This window comes from Pangasianodon hypophthalmus, chromosome 9, assembly GCF_027358585.1.
Source record: "Pangasianodon hypophthalmus isolate fPanHyp1 chromosome 9, fPanHyp1.pri, whole genome shotgun sequence".
NCBI classification, from domain to species: Eukaryota; Metazoa; Chordata; class Actinopteri; order Siluriformes; family Pangasiidae; genus Pangasianodon; species Pangasianodon hypophthalmus.
Window position 1 is genome coordinate 16,649,744 of NC_069718.1, and position 17,897 is coordinate 16,667,640.

Genomic DNA, 17,897 nt, shown 5'->3' on the forward strand with positions numbered 1-17,897 from the left:
TTGCACTAGATGATGTAATGCTTGGATGCAGCTGCTCGGCCATGGAAACCCATTCCATGAGGCTCACTACGCACTGTTCTTGAGCTAATCTGAAGGCCACATGAAGTTTGCAGGTCTGTAGCTATTGACTCTGCAGAAAGTCGGTGACTTGTGCGCACTGTGCGCCTCAGCATTCACTGACCTCGCTCTGTGATTTTACGTGGCCTACCACTTTGTGGCTGAGTTGCTGTTGTTCCCAATTGCTTCCACTTTGTTATAATACCACTAACCGTTGACCGTGGAATATTTAGTAGTGAGGAAATTTCACGAATGGACTTATTGCACAGGTGGCAACCTGTCACGGAACCATGCTTGAATTCACTGAGCTCCTGACAGCGACCCATTCTTTCACAAATGTTTGTAGAAGCAGTCTGCATGCCTAGGTGCTTGATTTTATACACCTGTGGCCATGGAAGTGATTGGAACACCTGAATTCAATGATTTGGAGGGGTGTCCCAAAACCTTTGGCAATATAGTGTACATATGCTGTGACAACCAACCCCATTCTCCCCTATTAAAGAAAAAAAAAGTGAAATGGCTCCTGACACACTTCATAATTAACACAGTGTAAGCCAGAGTTCTGTAGATTTGCCTCTGCTGCCATCAAGTGTCAGAAATTTGTCCTGACCTTTAGAAATGATCCACTTCACAATTTGGTTGGTCCCTGTTTTTACTCATCTGTTCCTGTTCCTTTCTTCCACACTGCCAAACCAGCTGAGTGCTTGAATAGCGCATTTTCTCAGTAATAAGACACTCTTTGTTTAGTAAGCTAACGCACCAGCCTTTATCTCGTACCCGAAACGTGACGCATTCCAGCAAGCCAACAGCTGACATTCCAATCATAGCAGATACAGCTCTCATTCACTCACTCACTGAAGAAGTGCGGAAGTAGGCACTATTTAGGGTAAGTGTTGGCCACAATGGGTCAGACTTGAAGTTCATGCTGAAGGAAGAACAGCTGTGCTCCAGGACACTGGACAGTGCGCGCATCTGGATTCACCCTCAGTGATGGCGCGCAAAATTAATCACAGGAGACAGGTGAGTTGAAAAACTGCACTCAGCATTGCTTTGGTGTAACTGAAACGTACTGAACATAATTGAGGAAAATATACACCACATTGGCAGATGAATTGCAGCAGGTGTTATAGAGCAGTATAGTTACTGAAAGCTGTATTTACACAGCAGTGTGTGCTATAGACTATAACTGGAGCTGCCTAACTTGATCAGGAACAATAACAATGTTTGACGAAAATCCACCATTCTAATTATATTCACAGGGTTTTTCCCATTCTCTTTCATTGGTTTTCAAGACACACAAACTCAAGTAGTTTTAATCTTGGATTGATATTACATTTTGCATTCAGAGACATTCAGAAGTGCTTTGTTGTGTACTTGCTTTAAAAATCATTTCTTCTTCTTATGCAGTGGTGTATTCACTTACGCAGTGTATCAATTATGTTATCAAATCTAGGGATACCTTGTTACTACTATTACTATTACTAGTTATTATTATTGTTATCACCATTATTATTATTAGGTTCAATCTAGGGCGGAAGTGTAGTAAAGTTTACTTTGGGCTAAAATTAGCTTTTCCTAATAAAATGTCAGATCTTAGCAAAGTGTGTAAATTCTAAAATATTGTCATTATAGAAACCGCCCTCATCACATGTCATTCTTAGTGATTCTGAGGAACTGAGAGCAGTTCTCAGTCTGCCAAAGTGATGAATCAGTATAGTTTTGAATTATATTTAAATGCATTCAGTTATGCAACACTGCTGTACAACAATATGTTATTCAAAGTTTAATCAGAATCATCTTTGTTTAAGAATGCTTCAAACAGTTGCCATTCTTTCTAAAAAGCCTCTCCCATGATACCAAACGAATATTATGTTCAATACTGCGCATTCTGTTCATTGTTAAGAGATATATTTTTATTTAATCAGTGCCATCATTGTGGTCTACATTTTCCTTTTCAGACAGAGAGGTTAAAAGAAATGCACTTTTACTGGTCAGACAGTAGTGTATTTTATTGCTGTGTGCTTTTCGATGACAAGTATTCTGTTGACGTATGTTGAAAGTTTTGTTTGGTAATGTGATACTGTAATTCTGTATAAATTCATGGTGTTGCAGGGAAGCATTGAACTGTTGGAAGCTATTGGGGTGGTGAAAAAGGAAAATGGCACTGGGAGCCTTTCTATGCTTCCTTTGGTAAGAGTCATTGCACCACATACCATAACCCTAAACATGGTATTATGAATTGTTTGTTTGCACTGATCAGTTGATTTACTGTAGTAAGTAATTATGCCCCAATTACACAGAAAGGTTTCAGTTGCCTGAACAACAGTAATGGTAGAATGCACATTTTGCATTCCAAGCTGTTTTGATAGTATTCCAAAACTTACACTATTTAAATTCCTAGCTTGTTTTTAACCCTCTACGTAAAACATGGTTTTAACATACCTCAAATCCTGGGTTCACCTTAGCAGTCCCCAAAGTCCTTCGACTATGTTCTGGTTGCCCAGGAAATGGGTGAACATACTGGAAAAGAGAGCTTCAGGAAGAAGAGGGATTTCATCAGAGCTTTGAAGGACAAGAATTTACAGATAATGGTGGTTTTTTTTTTTTTGGTGTTGGAACTTATTTAAAATGTTATGTTAAATTACACAAATAAGTTCATATAGATGCATATGTCTTAAACTGATTATATGTTTTGTGTGGCAGAAAATTACTGATGATGATAAAGTTTTTTATGGGATCACTGCCCCAAAAGAGATCTTCGACACATACAGACATCTGCTTAAAGTGTCTGATGCATGTAACTGGAGCTGTGAGCAGCAGGGGAATATACCGCAGTCAACAAGGTAATAACACAGGCACACACATGCATGCTTAGGACTGTGGCCTGGTACATTATGAAGCCAGTTAATTTAGAATCCAATGTCTGTTGTAGGATACGGATAGTTGACTACATTCTGCACCACACCAGCATAGACACTGATGGTGAGTTCTTGTACCATTAGCATATCATTGCTTTAGCATTACTTCACAGTCTTGTGCATGCATTTGAATTGTCTATTCTGTTCAGTAATTCAGTAGAATGAGTAATCATTGCTTAATACAAACCAAGTCACAGTTTGGACACTCTAGATTGAATATGTGTTGAATATTTCATTGTCTGTAACCAAATAAATAACCTCAGGTGACAAAAAAACACAACAGATTTCAATAAGTAGTCATTGTTTCCCAAAACATAAACCGACTTTCAGTAACCAGGTCTGAAAAAATAAGTACACCCTTCCTACTTCCACAATTATTAAGAGATTAATTAGCAGCCAGTTGTTACTAAAGAAATGCACAAGATTTGTTAATCATCAAAAAGTGTGACTATCTCTATAAAAGTGAACTTTTGGCAGTTTGGTGTTTTGGAGCACTCAGGTGTGTGTCTATATCATGCCAAGATAAAAGGACATCAGCCATGACATCGGAGAAGCAGTTATTGCTGCTCATCAATCTGGGAAGGGTTATAACGCCAACTCCAAACAATCTGAAATTCACCATTCTACAGAGAGAAGGATTGTGTACAACGGAGAGCCTTCAAGACAGTTGTTAATCTTCCCAGGAGTGGGTGTCCCAGCAAATTCAGTCCAAGGTCAGACCGTTTAATACTCACAGATATAAAGAAAACCCCAATAGCTACATTATGTGACCTAGAGGCCTCTGTAAGCAGATTAAATGTTTATGTTTATGAAAGCACAATCAAAAGACTGAATGAGTGTAGCTTTCATGGAAGGGTGGCTAGGAAATTCCTTCTCTCCAAAAAGATGGAGATGTTCGGTCATCATGCACAGCACCATGTTTGGCAAAAATCGAAAATATCATATCCGGACATATCGTATCCACTAAAAACACCCCATACCAACTGTCAATCATGGTGGTGGAGGGGTGATGATCTGGGCTTGTTTTGCAGCCACAGGTCCTGGGAAACTTGCAGTCATTGAGACAATGATGAGCTCATATAGATGTGAATGGTATGAACTTTATAACAGAATATTCTTGGGTCAAATGTGAGGCCTGTCCAAATCTGTCCAGCAGCTTAAGCTGGGCCGAAGTTGGGTCATGCAACAGGACAGTGATCCCAAGCACACCAGCAAATTGACATCTGAATTTCTAAAGAGGAAAAAAAATCAAGGTGTAGGAATGGCCAAGCCCAGACCTCAACTCCAATGAGATGTATGGAAGTGGATGGATCTTAAGAGAGCTTTGCATAAATGAATGTCATCAATGAACTGAAGCAATGTTGTAAAGAACAGTGGGACAGAATTTCGCCAAAACCATGTAAGACACTGATAAACTCCTACAGAAAAAGTTTACTTCAAATTATTGTTGTTAAGGGTGGTTCTACATGTTACTGAATTATAGGGTTTACTTATTTTTTCCCAACTGGTTTCTGTATGTTGGTTTATTTTTTTGAAAAAAATGATTACATATTGAAATCTGTTGTGTATTTTTGTGATCACCTGAGGTTATTTGTTTACAGAGGTTGGTGAGGACCACACAGTTGTTATTTAGGCCCTGATAAATAAAAATATAGAATTGAAGAAGGGTTTATATATATATGTTAGACTCGTAGTGTGAATTAGTGAGGTAAAGTAATTTTTCTGTAATATATTGTGTGTTTTCATGACTCTCAGGTGTTCCAGAGTATCTGTCAGACCTGATTAAAGACAATGTATTTCAGGCTCAGTTTTGTCTTCATGAGGTTTGAACTACTTTGTTGTTCTATTTTTGCTATTCTAATGCTTTCTCAGTTCTTGTGTCATATATATATATATATATATATATATATATATATATATATATATATATATATATATATACACACACACACACACCAGTCAGCCATAACATTAAAATCACTGAGAGGTGAGGTGAATAACATTGATTAACTCATTACAATGGCAGCAAGTGAACAGACAGTTCTCAAAGTTGATGTGTTGGAAGCAGGACAAATGGGCAAGCGTAAGGATCTTAGTGACTGTGACAAGGGCCAAATTGTGATGGCTAGATGACTGGGTCAGAGCATATCCAAAACAGCAGGTCTTTTGCAGTGTTCCTGGTATGCAGTGGTTAGTACCTACCAAAAGTGGTCCAAGGAAGGACAACCAGTCAACCGGTGACAGGGTCATGGCTAGCCTGTCTGTTCCGGTCCACAGAAGAGCTACTGTTGCACAAATTGCTGAAAAATTTATATATATATATATGTATAGATGTGATCGAAGTGTAGACTTTCAGCTTTATTTTAAGAGGTTCCACAAAAATATGGCATTTACTATTTAGGAATTACAGCCATTTTAAGCAAAGTACTTCCATTTCTGTCATTGTCTAAATACTAACTGTGACCTAACTGTGTGTGTGTGTGTGTGTATATATATATATATATATATATATATATATATATATATATATATATATATATATATATAAATAATCTGACATTAGCAGCATGTTTTTTTGAATACTCATGTATTATAAAGAGAAGGAAGTTTCAGTTTCCCTTGAATTTTCCTTATTGTTGCAATTTACACATAATTCTCATACTTCCCATCTTAAAATGGAGAAATCATTCTTTACATTGTTGGTTTCATGCCTTGGTAAGGTTCATACTGAGATCTGTCAAAAGGAATCCAGAACATAATGCCTCTGTGTGCATTATGGTGTGCGTTCCTATAGAATAACACATGCTCAGCCACTAACTGTGTTAAAGGAAGGCACACCATAATGCACATACAGGCAGATAAAAGGAAAAGGTATAGGCATCACAATAACATCAACTAGCAACCATTCAACACAATTCCTAAGTATGCTCCTTCTTTATTTTTTCCACTTAAGAAAGAGGAACTGAAAGAACTGAGGAACAGTTGGGCTAGATGGACTGCCTGTTTTACTGGACAGCCCATAACTGATGTAAGGTACTGTGCATTAATCTAGCCAATACAAATCAATAACTATAAAATGTGTTGGAAACTGATAAGAAGGCTGATAATTCCCTGTTTGTTTGTGCCTACTAAGGCACTACTTTGGAGAAAAGGTGGCTCTGTATTTCTTGTGGCTGGGCTGGTACACATTTCTGCTCATCCCCGCTGCTCTGCTGGGGGTCATAGTCTTCCTTTATGGCCTATTTTTCTTTAAACCCAACCCTCTGATGTAAGTTGTTATTATTATTATTATTATTATTATTATTATTATTATTATCAAACATTATAAATGCATACTACTTACTAGAATGTCTAATTTGTCAATTATATGATTTATTTCTTTTTGATAACAAATGAGATTGGCTTGTATGATCTGATTGGTAGAACTGCACTTTGGGTTTTTATCTATAGTGCTTCCTAAACTTGTAGTTTGCAGGCATTTTCAGATAGTGAATATCACAAAGCATAATAGGATGTGAGGCACAGTAAACACACAAGTTCCACTGAAACTAATCCAGACATGACTCATGACTGCTGGAATGATTAAGCTTATGTAGAGTATGTCTGTAATTGTCTTTGAAACATTCCGATGCCTTTTCACAAGCCATTTTGTAGCAATTACTCACAGCCACAGGTTGTGTGATAATATCGTCATCTACAAAGTTGTCCTAAGTTGGACACAGAAGAGTCAATTCACCAGCACGCCCATAAGCCAAACAAAAAAAACGCAGTCACTCATACCTGTAATCATCACATGCAAATACACACAAGAAGTGCAGTACATTTTAAATTAAATCTAGCATTACATACAAAGTGTATGTTGGTATTGCCATGTATTTAGTTTCTGCTGATCACATGACCAAGGCATTGTTGGTATTCAGAGTCTCACCATTTCTTGGTGAAAAATCTTATGGTGCAAAACCACAGATTACACATTGTGTAATAACCACAGCTCATGCTCTATGGCAGCAGCTCAATCATGAAGTTGTGTTAACAAGGCCTGCTAGCCTGCTAGCAAGTGAGTATTAGGAAACCACATCCTGAACTGTTGTCACATGCAAACTATCTGCCCCACATAAATGCCTGTGAGTTATCAAAACGTGAAGGAAATGGCGAGGTTTATTTCCCACGTAGATATTGGCAAAATAGCAGCACTGTACAGAGATATCAGATACATAAATTAAATCTTTTGCAGGAACTGATTTTATTGTTAGCAGGGTTCTTTATTTTAATACGCACCTATAAGGGAAAAAAGAGCTTATTTTTACTTGGTGAAAAAAATGAAAGTCTTTATTCCAGTAAAAGGAATAATGAAAAAGCACAAGTGTAAAGCACCCTGAAGTGGAGGTGCTTCAACAGAGTTAGACTGAACCCTAAGCATTCAATACCAATGGAATAGATAATCTAACAACCATGGAAAGAAATTAACAACCATATGAACAACCATATGGTAGTAGTTTTTTACTGAGAAGGTCCATTTTATTCTATTCGTATATATATATATATATATATATATATATACAGTACTGTGCAAAAGTCTTAGGCACATGCAAAGAAATGCTGTAGAGAAAAGATGCCTTCAAAAATAATGAAATCAAATGTTTCTACATTTTAAAAAAATACGATAAAGACCAGTAAACAGTAATAAATGAAACAAAGTCAATATTTAGTGTGACGATCCTTCGCTTTAAAAAAAAAAATAGCAGTCTCAGGTACAGTGTGTGCAGTAAGATTTACTGAGCATCTTGCAGAAGCAGACACAGTTCTTCTGGAGACTTTGACTGTCACACTTGCTTCTTATTTTTTGCAGCAAAACCCAGCAGCCTTCATTATGTTTTTTTTTTTATCTGAAAAGTGTGATATGTAATATGCTGCTTTCTTTAGTGACATACAAACATTTGTCTGTAACATTTAATTTTGTGCTGGAAAACTAATGTTTGGAAATCTTTGTACTGAATCAATAATGTAGAAGTCATAAAATAAAAATCTATAACAAAGTTTGTAATAAAAAAATAGGGTGCCTAAGACTTTTGCACAGTACTGTGTATATATATGACCTCGTGCTCTCTACAGCTCATCAGACAGGCACTTCACTTACCTTGCTTACTCTCTATTAAAACTTAAAAAACAGATCATCCCCTGAGTTTTCATTGCCCTGTCAAGGATCAAGAGAAAAGATAAATTGTCTTTACAGAGACATACTCTGTGATTTACCTTTAAAAATGTTATTCATACGCAAATCCAACCATAACCAAATTAGCAGCTACAAACCTTTTTGATACCAACCTTGCATAGCCCTGAGCTCTTACTCAGACATAACGCAACCTTGATCTGGACATCATAATATTATCTGTAGAATCTTTCTATAGGATTCTAATTTATCATGTCAGTTCATAATGTTTGTGTGTTTTTGTGTGTGTCATAGACAGGAGGTGTGTGAATCAGACACTATAATGTGCCCACTGTGTGATAAGGGATGTAAGGTCTGGCGGCTCTCTGATACATGCACATATGCAAAGGTATTCTCACACGAATGCATCAAACACGTATTATATGTAGAGCAAATACCAGTGGAAGGTTACTGAATTGCCTTTGCTTGTAGGTCATTCAGTTATTATTCAGTTGTCCTAGAATGCACAGTTCAACCCTTTAATCATCAAATCATTAAAACCTTGATTGGTTTTAGGGGTTTTGGAATAGGCAAAGTCATGGATTACAAACATACTCTAGCATGGGACACACTCTGAACTGATGGGTTTTGTTTTGAACTTGATGGGCAGTGTCCAGAGACTCCAGAGCGTTAAGTGCTCATATCATATTTTGTCCTTTCACTTTGCGCAGGTGAGCACATTGTTTGACAATGAGGGAACAGTCGCATTTGCTATGTTCATGGCAGTCTGGGGTAAGTTCTAATTTCTGCTTATAGTCTTCGAAACTTCCATAGCATTTCTATTTGCAATTTGAATGCTCAGATAAATCCTGCCATTCCCTGTGTTCAGCTACTGTGTTTCTAGAGTTCTGGAAACGCCACACAGCCTCATATGTCTGTGAGTGGAAAGTTTTTGACTGGTGTGAAGAAGAGGTAGGAATAAAATACAACTGGTGTCCTTTTTCATACATTATACAATGGCAGTAGCAATTAGGGTACCTTATGTTGGAATGAATAGGTATTAATCTAATGAATAGGTATATATGGAATGAATAGGTATTAATCGATTCTTCGTTTTTCTGCATATTTACTTCTATGCAGGAGGAGCTGATACTGGAGATAGTGAATAATCCTAATTGCAAGTCGATGAAGTACAGCCACTCATACCTGCGCAGTACACTAATAATGGTGTTAATGACGCTCATGGTGAGGATATCCCACTAACTTGGGGTTTTAAGCAATCGAGTAACCAAATTCTAGGTACATTTGGTACAAGAGTTCCATATTAAAAGTCTTTTCTAAACTGATCCTATCATTGCATAGTAAGTCCAGATGTACACATCAGAGCTGAAGTATTTGTATTTGTGTGTGCATGTTCACAGTTGCTGCTGATCATTGGGTTGGCACAGGCCCTTGTGGTGTTCAGGGTAATAGCCAGTGTAGAGTTTGCTAAGCACACAAAATGGCCTTTTCTTTGTGAAAACAGCAGCACAGTGGCTTTCATGCTCGGAGCAGTGCTGCACTACCTCACAATAACCATCATGACTTGGGTAAAAAATAAACGTCTTAATTCAACTATCTTAGAATTACAGTAAAACTTTATATCCTTCTAAATGGCATAGATTTGAGGAAGAATTATATCATCTAAAGTCCAGTAAACCAGTCTAATTACCTTCTCATTCTTTTCATCTTGTGCAGGTCAATCGCAGAGTGGCCCTGAAGTTATGTGAATTAGGTGGGTGGAAAAGATCCTCTGATACTATATTAACTATAACTGAGGTCATTAGTTCATTTATCCCTTTATATTGTAGAGAAGGTGCGTTCACATGCTGCTGTTGAGAGGAGCTTCACAGTGAAGATGTTTACCTTCCAGTTCTTCACCCTTTTCTCCTCACTCATATACACAGCATTCTTTCTTGGCAGGTAAGGAACCACAAGAGCTGAATAACTTTTTGGGAACTTCTTTCTAATGATTTCATGACTACCAGCATGGGTATCCAGAAGGCCAAGTAGATATTAAGATTCAAAGATTATGTTTATATATTGCAGGATAAACGGACATCCAGGTGGATACGTGAGGATAGCTGGAATCTGGAGATTAGAGGAGGTGACCTAATTATATCCTCATATATTATATCTCATAATTATATCTCATACCAGTCATCACTAAGATTTCATTTAAAAACTCTTGCATACTTTTTAAAGAAAGCTGAATAAACTAATATTGAGTCTATCAGCCCCTAGTGGAGATCACCAAGTATGACAGTTTTTTGTGTTTAGTGTCACCCTAGTGGATGTCTGACTGACCTGTTCATTCAGATGGCCATCATCATGCTGCTCAAACAGATCATCAGCAATGTGTTTGAGTTTTCAGGCCCGTAAGTCAGGATTCTGTAACTGTTAATCTATACAAAATGTGTCATTCTGGGGGAAAAGGACGAGTGAATAGTCTATATTCTAAAATATGTAAAAACATATTTGTGTGTTTGTATTTCCCCACTTTATGGATGCCTGTATAGTACATTTTTAGAATATTTTTCTAATTTTTAACTCTTTTATCAAACTGTATGATGACACAACATGTATTTAAAAAAAACCACAACACTGTGTTTGCTCGTACTTGACTCACTGAACAAACATTTAACTAAAAATGAAATTGAGACTAAAATGAAAACAAAACAGTATTCAGGTTTCAGTGTCATCATATAACATAATGACTAGCACACTGTAAATATGACCTTTTTTTTTTTTTTCACAATCACTACATTGATTACAGCTGAAAACAGCTTTTAATTAGGTTTAGTTCTTGAATATGATTTTGGGAAATAAATAAACACAAGTGTGGAAGTGACAATTCCATCTGGCAAATTGTTCCAAACTTTCCCTGCTCAGCAAAGAGAATTAAAAGCTTTTTGCTGAAATGAGGTCTCCAACAGAGCAATGTAGTTTATGCTGAAAATACTGTAGTGGTATATTGTGAGACTAATTATCAATGCATGGCTTATAGCTATCGAGAGACATTTAATAGTAATGTCATATATAAAGTATTTACTCTCTCCACAGCTGGTTCAGACGGTGGCTGAAGAGGCGACAGAGTCGGAAGCTGAGGAAGAAGGTTAGACAGTGTTCAGCGAAGCACTGTATGGAGGATACAGGAGGTGCTAATCTGTGTGACAACTGTAAGCTTAAGGACTTGCTCTGGAACTTTGACCTTAATAATGTGGACTCCTTCAGCCTCTTCAATGAATTCCTAGAAATGGGTACAGACAAGTTTTTAAAGAAGCAGTATGGGTTCACTATCATTCAGGTTTGCAGTATGTGTTTCTCAAAACCTCTTTTTGCACTCTCTGTATATTTCCCCTCTGCTTAGTACTCCAGTTCAGTTTCACCACCATCTTTGTAGCTGCATTTCCTCTGGCTCCTCTGCTCGCTCTGCTTAACAATATCATTGAGATCAGAATGGATGCCATTAAAATGGTCAGTCTGGAACGAAGACTGGTGCCCAGGAAGACTAATGACATAGGTGAGAGCAGAAGAAGTATATATGAAACTGCTTATCTAACTTCACGTAAAATTATGCATATCCATTCAGCATGTGAACTTTGTAGGTGTTTGGACAGATGTACTGGAAACAATTGGTGTGCTAGCTGTCATCGCCAATGGTCTAGTCATCGGCATATCCTCTGATTTTATCCCTCGGTTGGTGTATCGCTACCGCTATGGACCCTGCGCTCATTCCAATGCTAGTGGTGATGAGTATGCGAAACATATATTCTACACTATACTACACAGAATGCTGTAATTACCAAGCAAGTGTCAAACCATCATTATCATACTCTCATTTTCTCCATTTCTCTCACACAGATGTATGTCTGGTTATATTGATAACTCTCTATCTATCGCTAATACAAATGATGAGAACATCAAAAAAGATTTTTTACCCCAACAACTCATTCACAATGGCATGAATGTGACACACTGCAGGTACTGGTAATATTAGTAAAATGTAATTATTTGAACTTGAATTATTAGTTCTTTATTACTATTGAGAGATATTTGCTGTACATATTTACACAATTGTGTCATAAGCATCTAGAGTGCCAGTGGTGTGTGATATGTTCATTGTTGTTGTTGTTCTCATTGTTTTTATAGCTATAGAGATTATAGGAGTAATGATGACTACACTTTGACCAATCAATTTTGGGTCATTCAGGCAATCCGCTTTGCCTTCGTCGTTCTCTTTGAGGTATTATAGCTCACAAAGAGCTAATGATAATATTGCCTCAACGAAGAGATGATATGATTAACATGTGCATTTATATTTTGGTCATATTTATTTTTAGTATCTTTAATAATCCTATTTTAAATATGGATTTACCTATTTAGTCTCTTTCTCCTCCTCCCCAAAATGTCCTGGACATTTGTCTAAGCAGCATGTGGTGGTGATGTGTAAGTGCATCGCAGGGTGGTTTGTCCCCAGTTCTCCCTTAGAGGTTAAAAATACAAGGCTACAAGACAAACTCGGAAGACTGAAAGAAGAACTACAGTGAGTGACCAAAATGACAATCTGTTATACCTTATACCTTATAGTATCATTATGTACTACCACAAATTGACTGCTCAATCCAAGCACCTATATTTATTTTATTTTTTGCTTTTCAAATACATCCTTTTTTTCTCATAAGAATTAATTTTCTTATGGTGTTAATATTTTGTCAATAGGTTTGTTTGATTAATTACATTTGTTGCCAATAGGCCCTGCAGTTGTCTGCAAAAGTTTGGGCACCCCTGGTCAAATATTGATCATCATACAGTATTTTGTTGAGTTTTGAAGTGAAAAGAGATAAATGCATCCTCTGCAGCAAACTATTTAAAAAATAACATTTATGCAAATGTTAATGCACAGTTACTTTATATTTGATGAACGTAAGAAATGAAAAATATGAATAATTATGGCATGTGCAAAAGTTTAGACACCCTTCCTTTTGTAAAGTCTCAGAACTTAACTTTGTTATCATTCCTAATTATCATTAGGAATAAGAACTTCACAGCAAAATAATTTCTCTGACTCTTTAAACCTTGTGCTAACACTAAACACTAAACAACCACTTGTGCTAACCACAACAACCTCTAAGCAGCTGACTGTGGATCCGAAAATGAATGGAATGGATACAAAGCACTGTCCACACCTCTGTCTGAAATGACATTAAGGAATGGCATTAAAGGGGATATGTAGATGTCAAGGCCAGATCTGGAAGACCAAGAAAACTCTCAGGTAGTACTGCCTGTATGCTGGGCAGACAGGCAAAGCAAAAAACAAAACTAAAAAACAAAAAACAAAAAAACAAATGACAGCAAGGACCTGTAGGACGGATTAACTGACACAGGAATGGTGGTGCATTATTCCACTCTGCAGCATTGCTTGCACAAACATGATCTGCATGGGAAAGTCATCAGGAGGAAACCTTAGTGAACAAAAGTGAACGTCTGGAATATGTAAAACAACATCTGTATATGCCACAGGCATTTTGGAAACAAGTGCTACAGGCTGATGAAGGAAAAATAGGAAAACCTCTTTGGCTACAATCACAAAAATGGTCATTTCAATCCAATGCCACAATTACCTTTTTTTTCTTCTATTTTTAAGTTTATGAAATATAAAGTAACTTTTTGCAGAAAAAAAGTTATTTATTAAAATAGTTTGTAAAGGTTGTATTTACTTCTTTTCAATAAAAAAAATGTATGTATGCCCAAATGTTTGCAGACAACTGTATATTTTAGAATGATTAAAAAAAATTCACTAGACTCATTACTAGAAAAAAAAGATTATTGGTAGTCTATTTGAATGAAGACTATTTGAATACACAGGTTAGTGATGCATCCATTAGCCTGGGAGGATACAGTGAAATTACAGAAAAAATGCCATAAATATTAAATGTATAATAAGTGGCATTTATGCACATGTAATACAAAATTAATATTGTGCATCTAGTATGTAATATTTATGGATCAGGGTTTACTGCACTGGATGCTTGAATCATCTACATCCTAATTTCAGACTTAATGAATTTGCATTTTTCCTACAGCCCAGCAAGAGCACAACATTTCAGATCACAGAATGAAAGACAAACTTCAGTGGCTCCAATCCAGAAAACAGAAAAAGAATAATCAACAGCAGGATAAACTGAACTACAATGTGCAATCTAATTATGAACCCTGTTTATTCATGATCCCATTTCCAGCAGGAAAAGGGTTGAATTTGAAATTCTTGCAGCTGTGCACAGCTGTTAACTTACTGTTTCCATTTGATTCATTCAGTACTCTGTTGCTAAGTTGATTAATGTCATTGTCTGTTCTCTACCTAGTCCACTACATTTTTTGTATTACACTGGATTTACAATGCACTTGCTTGTATGCTTTATATATATTTCAATTATTTGATTATTATTTTCATTTACAGTTCATGCACTGGACAGATACAATATGCACAGCAATGCAACATTTGTATTTTTTGGAATTTGTCAAAAAAAAGATTTACGTATTACGTATGAGAATATCACACAAACACTGTTTTTAACTGAAAAAATGAATTGGCCTATATACTGTTCAGCTATAACATTCAAACCACTGACAGGTGAAGTGAATAACATTGATTATCTCATTACAGTGTCACCTGTCAAGGGGTGAGATATATTGGGCAGAAAATGAACAGTCATTTCTTGAAGTTGATGTGTTGGAAGCAGGAAAAATGGGCAAGCGTAAGGATGCGAGCGACTTTGATAAGGGACAAATTGTGATGGCTAAATTGCTGGGTCAGAGCATCTCCAAAATGCCAGGTCTTGTGGGGTTTTCCGGTATGCAGTTTTCAGTAACTACCAAAAGTGATCCAAGGAAGGATAACCGGTGAACTGGCGACAGGGTCATAGGTGCCCAAGACTCACTGATGCGCATGGGGAGCGAAAGCTAGCTCGTCTGGTCTGATCCCACAAAAGAGCTGCTATAGCACAAATTGCTGAAAAAAGTTAATGATGTCTGTGATAGAAAGGTGTCAGAACACACAGTACATCACAGCTTGCTGCGTATGGGGCTGCATAGCCGCAGACCTGTCAGAGTGCCCACACTGACCCCTGTCCACCTCCGAAAGCGCCTACAATGGGCACATGAGCATTAGAACTCCACCATGGAGAAATGGAAGAAGGTGGCCTTGTCTGATGAACCACGTTTTCTTTTCCATTATGTGGATGGCCAGGTCCGTGTACATCGCTTACCTGGCAATAGATGGCACCAGGATGCACTATGGGAGGAAGGCAAGCTGGTGGAGGCAGTGTGATGCTCTGGGTAATGTTCTGCTGGGAAACCTTGGGTCCCGGCATTCATGTGGATGTTACTTTGACACGTACCACCTACCTAAACATTGTTGCAGACCAAGTACACCTCTTCATGGCAACAGTATTCCCTAATGGCAGTGGCCTCTTTCAGCAAGATAATGCTCCCTGCCACACTGCAAAAATTGTTCAGGAATGGTTTGAGGAACATGACAAAAAGTTCAAGGTTGTTCCCCATATCTCAATCTGATCGAGCATCTGTGGGATATGCTGGACAAACAAGTCCTATCCGAGGCCCCATCTCACAACTCACAGGACTTAAAGGATCTGCTGCTAATGCCTTGGAGCCAGACACCACATTACACCTTTAGAGGTCCTGTGGAGTTCATGCCTCAACGGGTCAGAGCTGTTGGTGGCACAAGGGGGACCTACACAATATTAGGCAGGTGGTTTTAATGTTATGGCTGATTGGTGAATAATCAGTTGTGAACATTTAGCTCAAATTCTATCATATTTTTTTAGCAGATCTTAAAGTCTAATAGTCTATTTCAGTTTCTACAGTTTAGATGACCTGATTTTATATTATATTTTATGTGACCTTATTTCATATACTGACCTAAATAATAATTTTAAAAAATGTCTGTAATTCCTAAATGATTAGTGCAATATTTTTGTAACCCCTTTAAACCCCTTGAATTAAAGCTGAAAGTCTACACTTCAACTACAACTTGATTGCTTCATTTCAAATCCATTGTGTTGGTGTATAGATGCAAAAATTATGAAAATTGTGTCACTGTCCAAATACTTATGGACCTGGCTGTATATATGTCATTAGCTGCTGTTGGTATTTCAGTTGACAGTGTATATATGCAACTACTGTTCTGGCTATGGGGGTATGTCCGCAAGTCGCCAAGAAATTCAAGTGTAAGTGTATTTTGATTGAATAATGCATGTGTACCCTGACGAAACTGGCTCTAACTCACTGTTCAACCAATTTTCCCAAATTACTCTTTGTTATCAACATGTCTTTTACCTAGCCAGCTAATGGCATCAGTCAACAAAGCTTGAAAGATCAAAATACAAACGCACTCTTAACCAGGGACATGAAGAGGTACGTTAAGTCAAGAGTTTTTGTTTGTTTTCTTTTTCGGTCCAATGGCCTGAGTCATCTTTATTTTACTCACTACTGCCTGGACTGTACAGGGGAGAGTGTAAAAGTGACTGGACTGTACAGAGGAGAGTGTAAAAGTGACTGGACTGTACAGGGGAGAGTGTAAAAGTGTAAAAGTGAGTGTAAAAGTGACTTGTACAGGGGAGAGTGTAAAAGTGACTGGACTGTACAGTGGAGAGTGTAAAAGTGACTTGTACAGGGGAGAGTGTAAAAGTGACTGGACTGTACAGGGGAGATTGTATTGGATTGTACAGAGGAGAGTGTAAAAGTGACTGGACTGTACAGAGGAGAGTGTAAAAGTGACTGGACTGTACAGAGGAGAGTGTAAAAGTGACTGGACTGTACAGAGGAGAGTGTAAAAGTGACTGGACTGTACAGGGGAGAGTGTAAAAGTGACTGGACTGTACAGGGGAGAGTGTAAAAGTGACTGGACTGTACAGAGGAGAGTGTAAATGCTGGGCAGTGGGACGTTTCAGTGCTGGAACATTGGATTCGGTTACTAGGCATGAGTTCCATCTCACTTCTCTTTTATAACAATGCTCTGCTTTTATTTTTCCGGAGACCACTTTCTCTAAAACCCAGATGATGTGAAAGACGGTAGAGCATGTTACATTTTAACGCTGTCTGAAACAGATCGTGGTGTAAGATTAACAAGAGAAAAGAAAAACTTTGCATGGACCTACTCTTTATTTGTGAATTTTCTGCAAGCCAACAACTCTAAAGTATTCTGCAATTTTACTGCCTGCATTACTCTTTTCACAAATAAATTTCCTTGGAAGAATTACTGTCTGCAAGGAATTACCAAGGAACTGTTTTGGTATTACAATATTTTCCAACAGGCGACTTTTCAACTTTTAATAAAAATGTCATGTCACCTGACTACGCTAAACTGTACCAGTGACAGGACTGCACAGGGGAAACTGTACAGCAGCAAATCTAAAGGTTGCTCACTCTTTTAAAAGACAGCAAAGTTTACAGTCTAGGCACTTGAATGTTCTCGCAAAAGACTTAACACTCCACTACGTTGAACAGTTTTGTCTTGTCTTACCTCGATCTTGAGATATCTGTCTTGAGATATCTAAGCTGCTGTACAAGTTCAGGATCCTATCTCTGTGTGCAAACAGCAAAGTTATGTCACTCTGTTAAAAAACAAGTAAATCAGTCACTTGAACCTTTAATAAAAGCTCATGTCATACCGCTGTGTTAAATCATTGTGTCTTGTCTTACTTCTCTTGCTA

The 17,897-nt window shown here is 37.5% G+C and overlaps 1 protein-coding gene across 1 annotated transcript; it reads left to right on the forward strand.

Moving 5' to 3' along the window:
- Positions 1-686: 686 nt before the first annotated feature.
- On the forward strand, positions 687-16,194 carry LOC113529564 (anoctamin-9). Its single transcript, XM_026918826.3, has 24 exons — positions 687-1,077; positions 2,170-2,247; positions 2,523-2,648; positions 2,761-2,900; positions 2,990-3,039; positions 4,731-4,798; positions 5,929-6,008; positions 6,109-6,243; positions 8,440-8,533; positions 8,856-8,916; positions 9,014-9,096; positions 9,265-9,369; positions 9,546-9,713; positions 9,862-9,898; positions 9,975-10,086; positions 10,213-10,270; positions 10,444-10,541; positions 11,227-11,423; positions 11,534-11,686; positions 11,772-11,919; positions 12,028-12,147; positions 12,316-12,409; positions 12,597-12,709; positions 14,250-16,194. Exons 1-24 carry the CDS (start codon positions 1,048-1,050, stop codon positions 14,329-14,331), a joined length of 2,430 nt encoding a protein of 809 aa, XP_026774627.2. The 5' UTR covers positions 687-1,047; the 3' UTR covers positions 14,332-16,194.
- Positions 16,195-17,897: the final 1,703 nt, after the last annotated feature.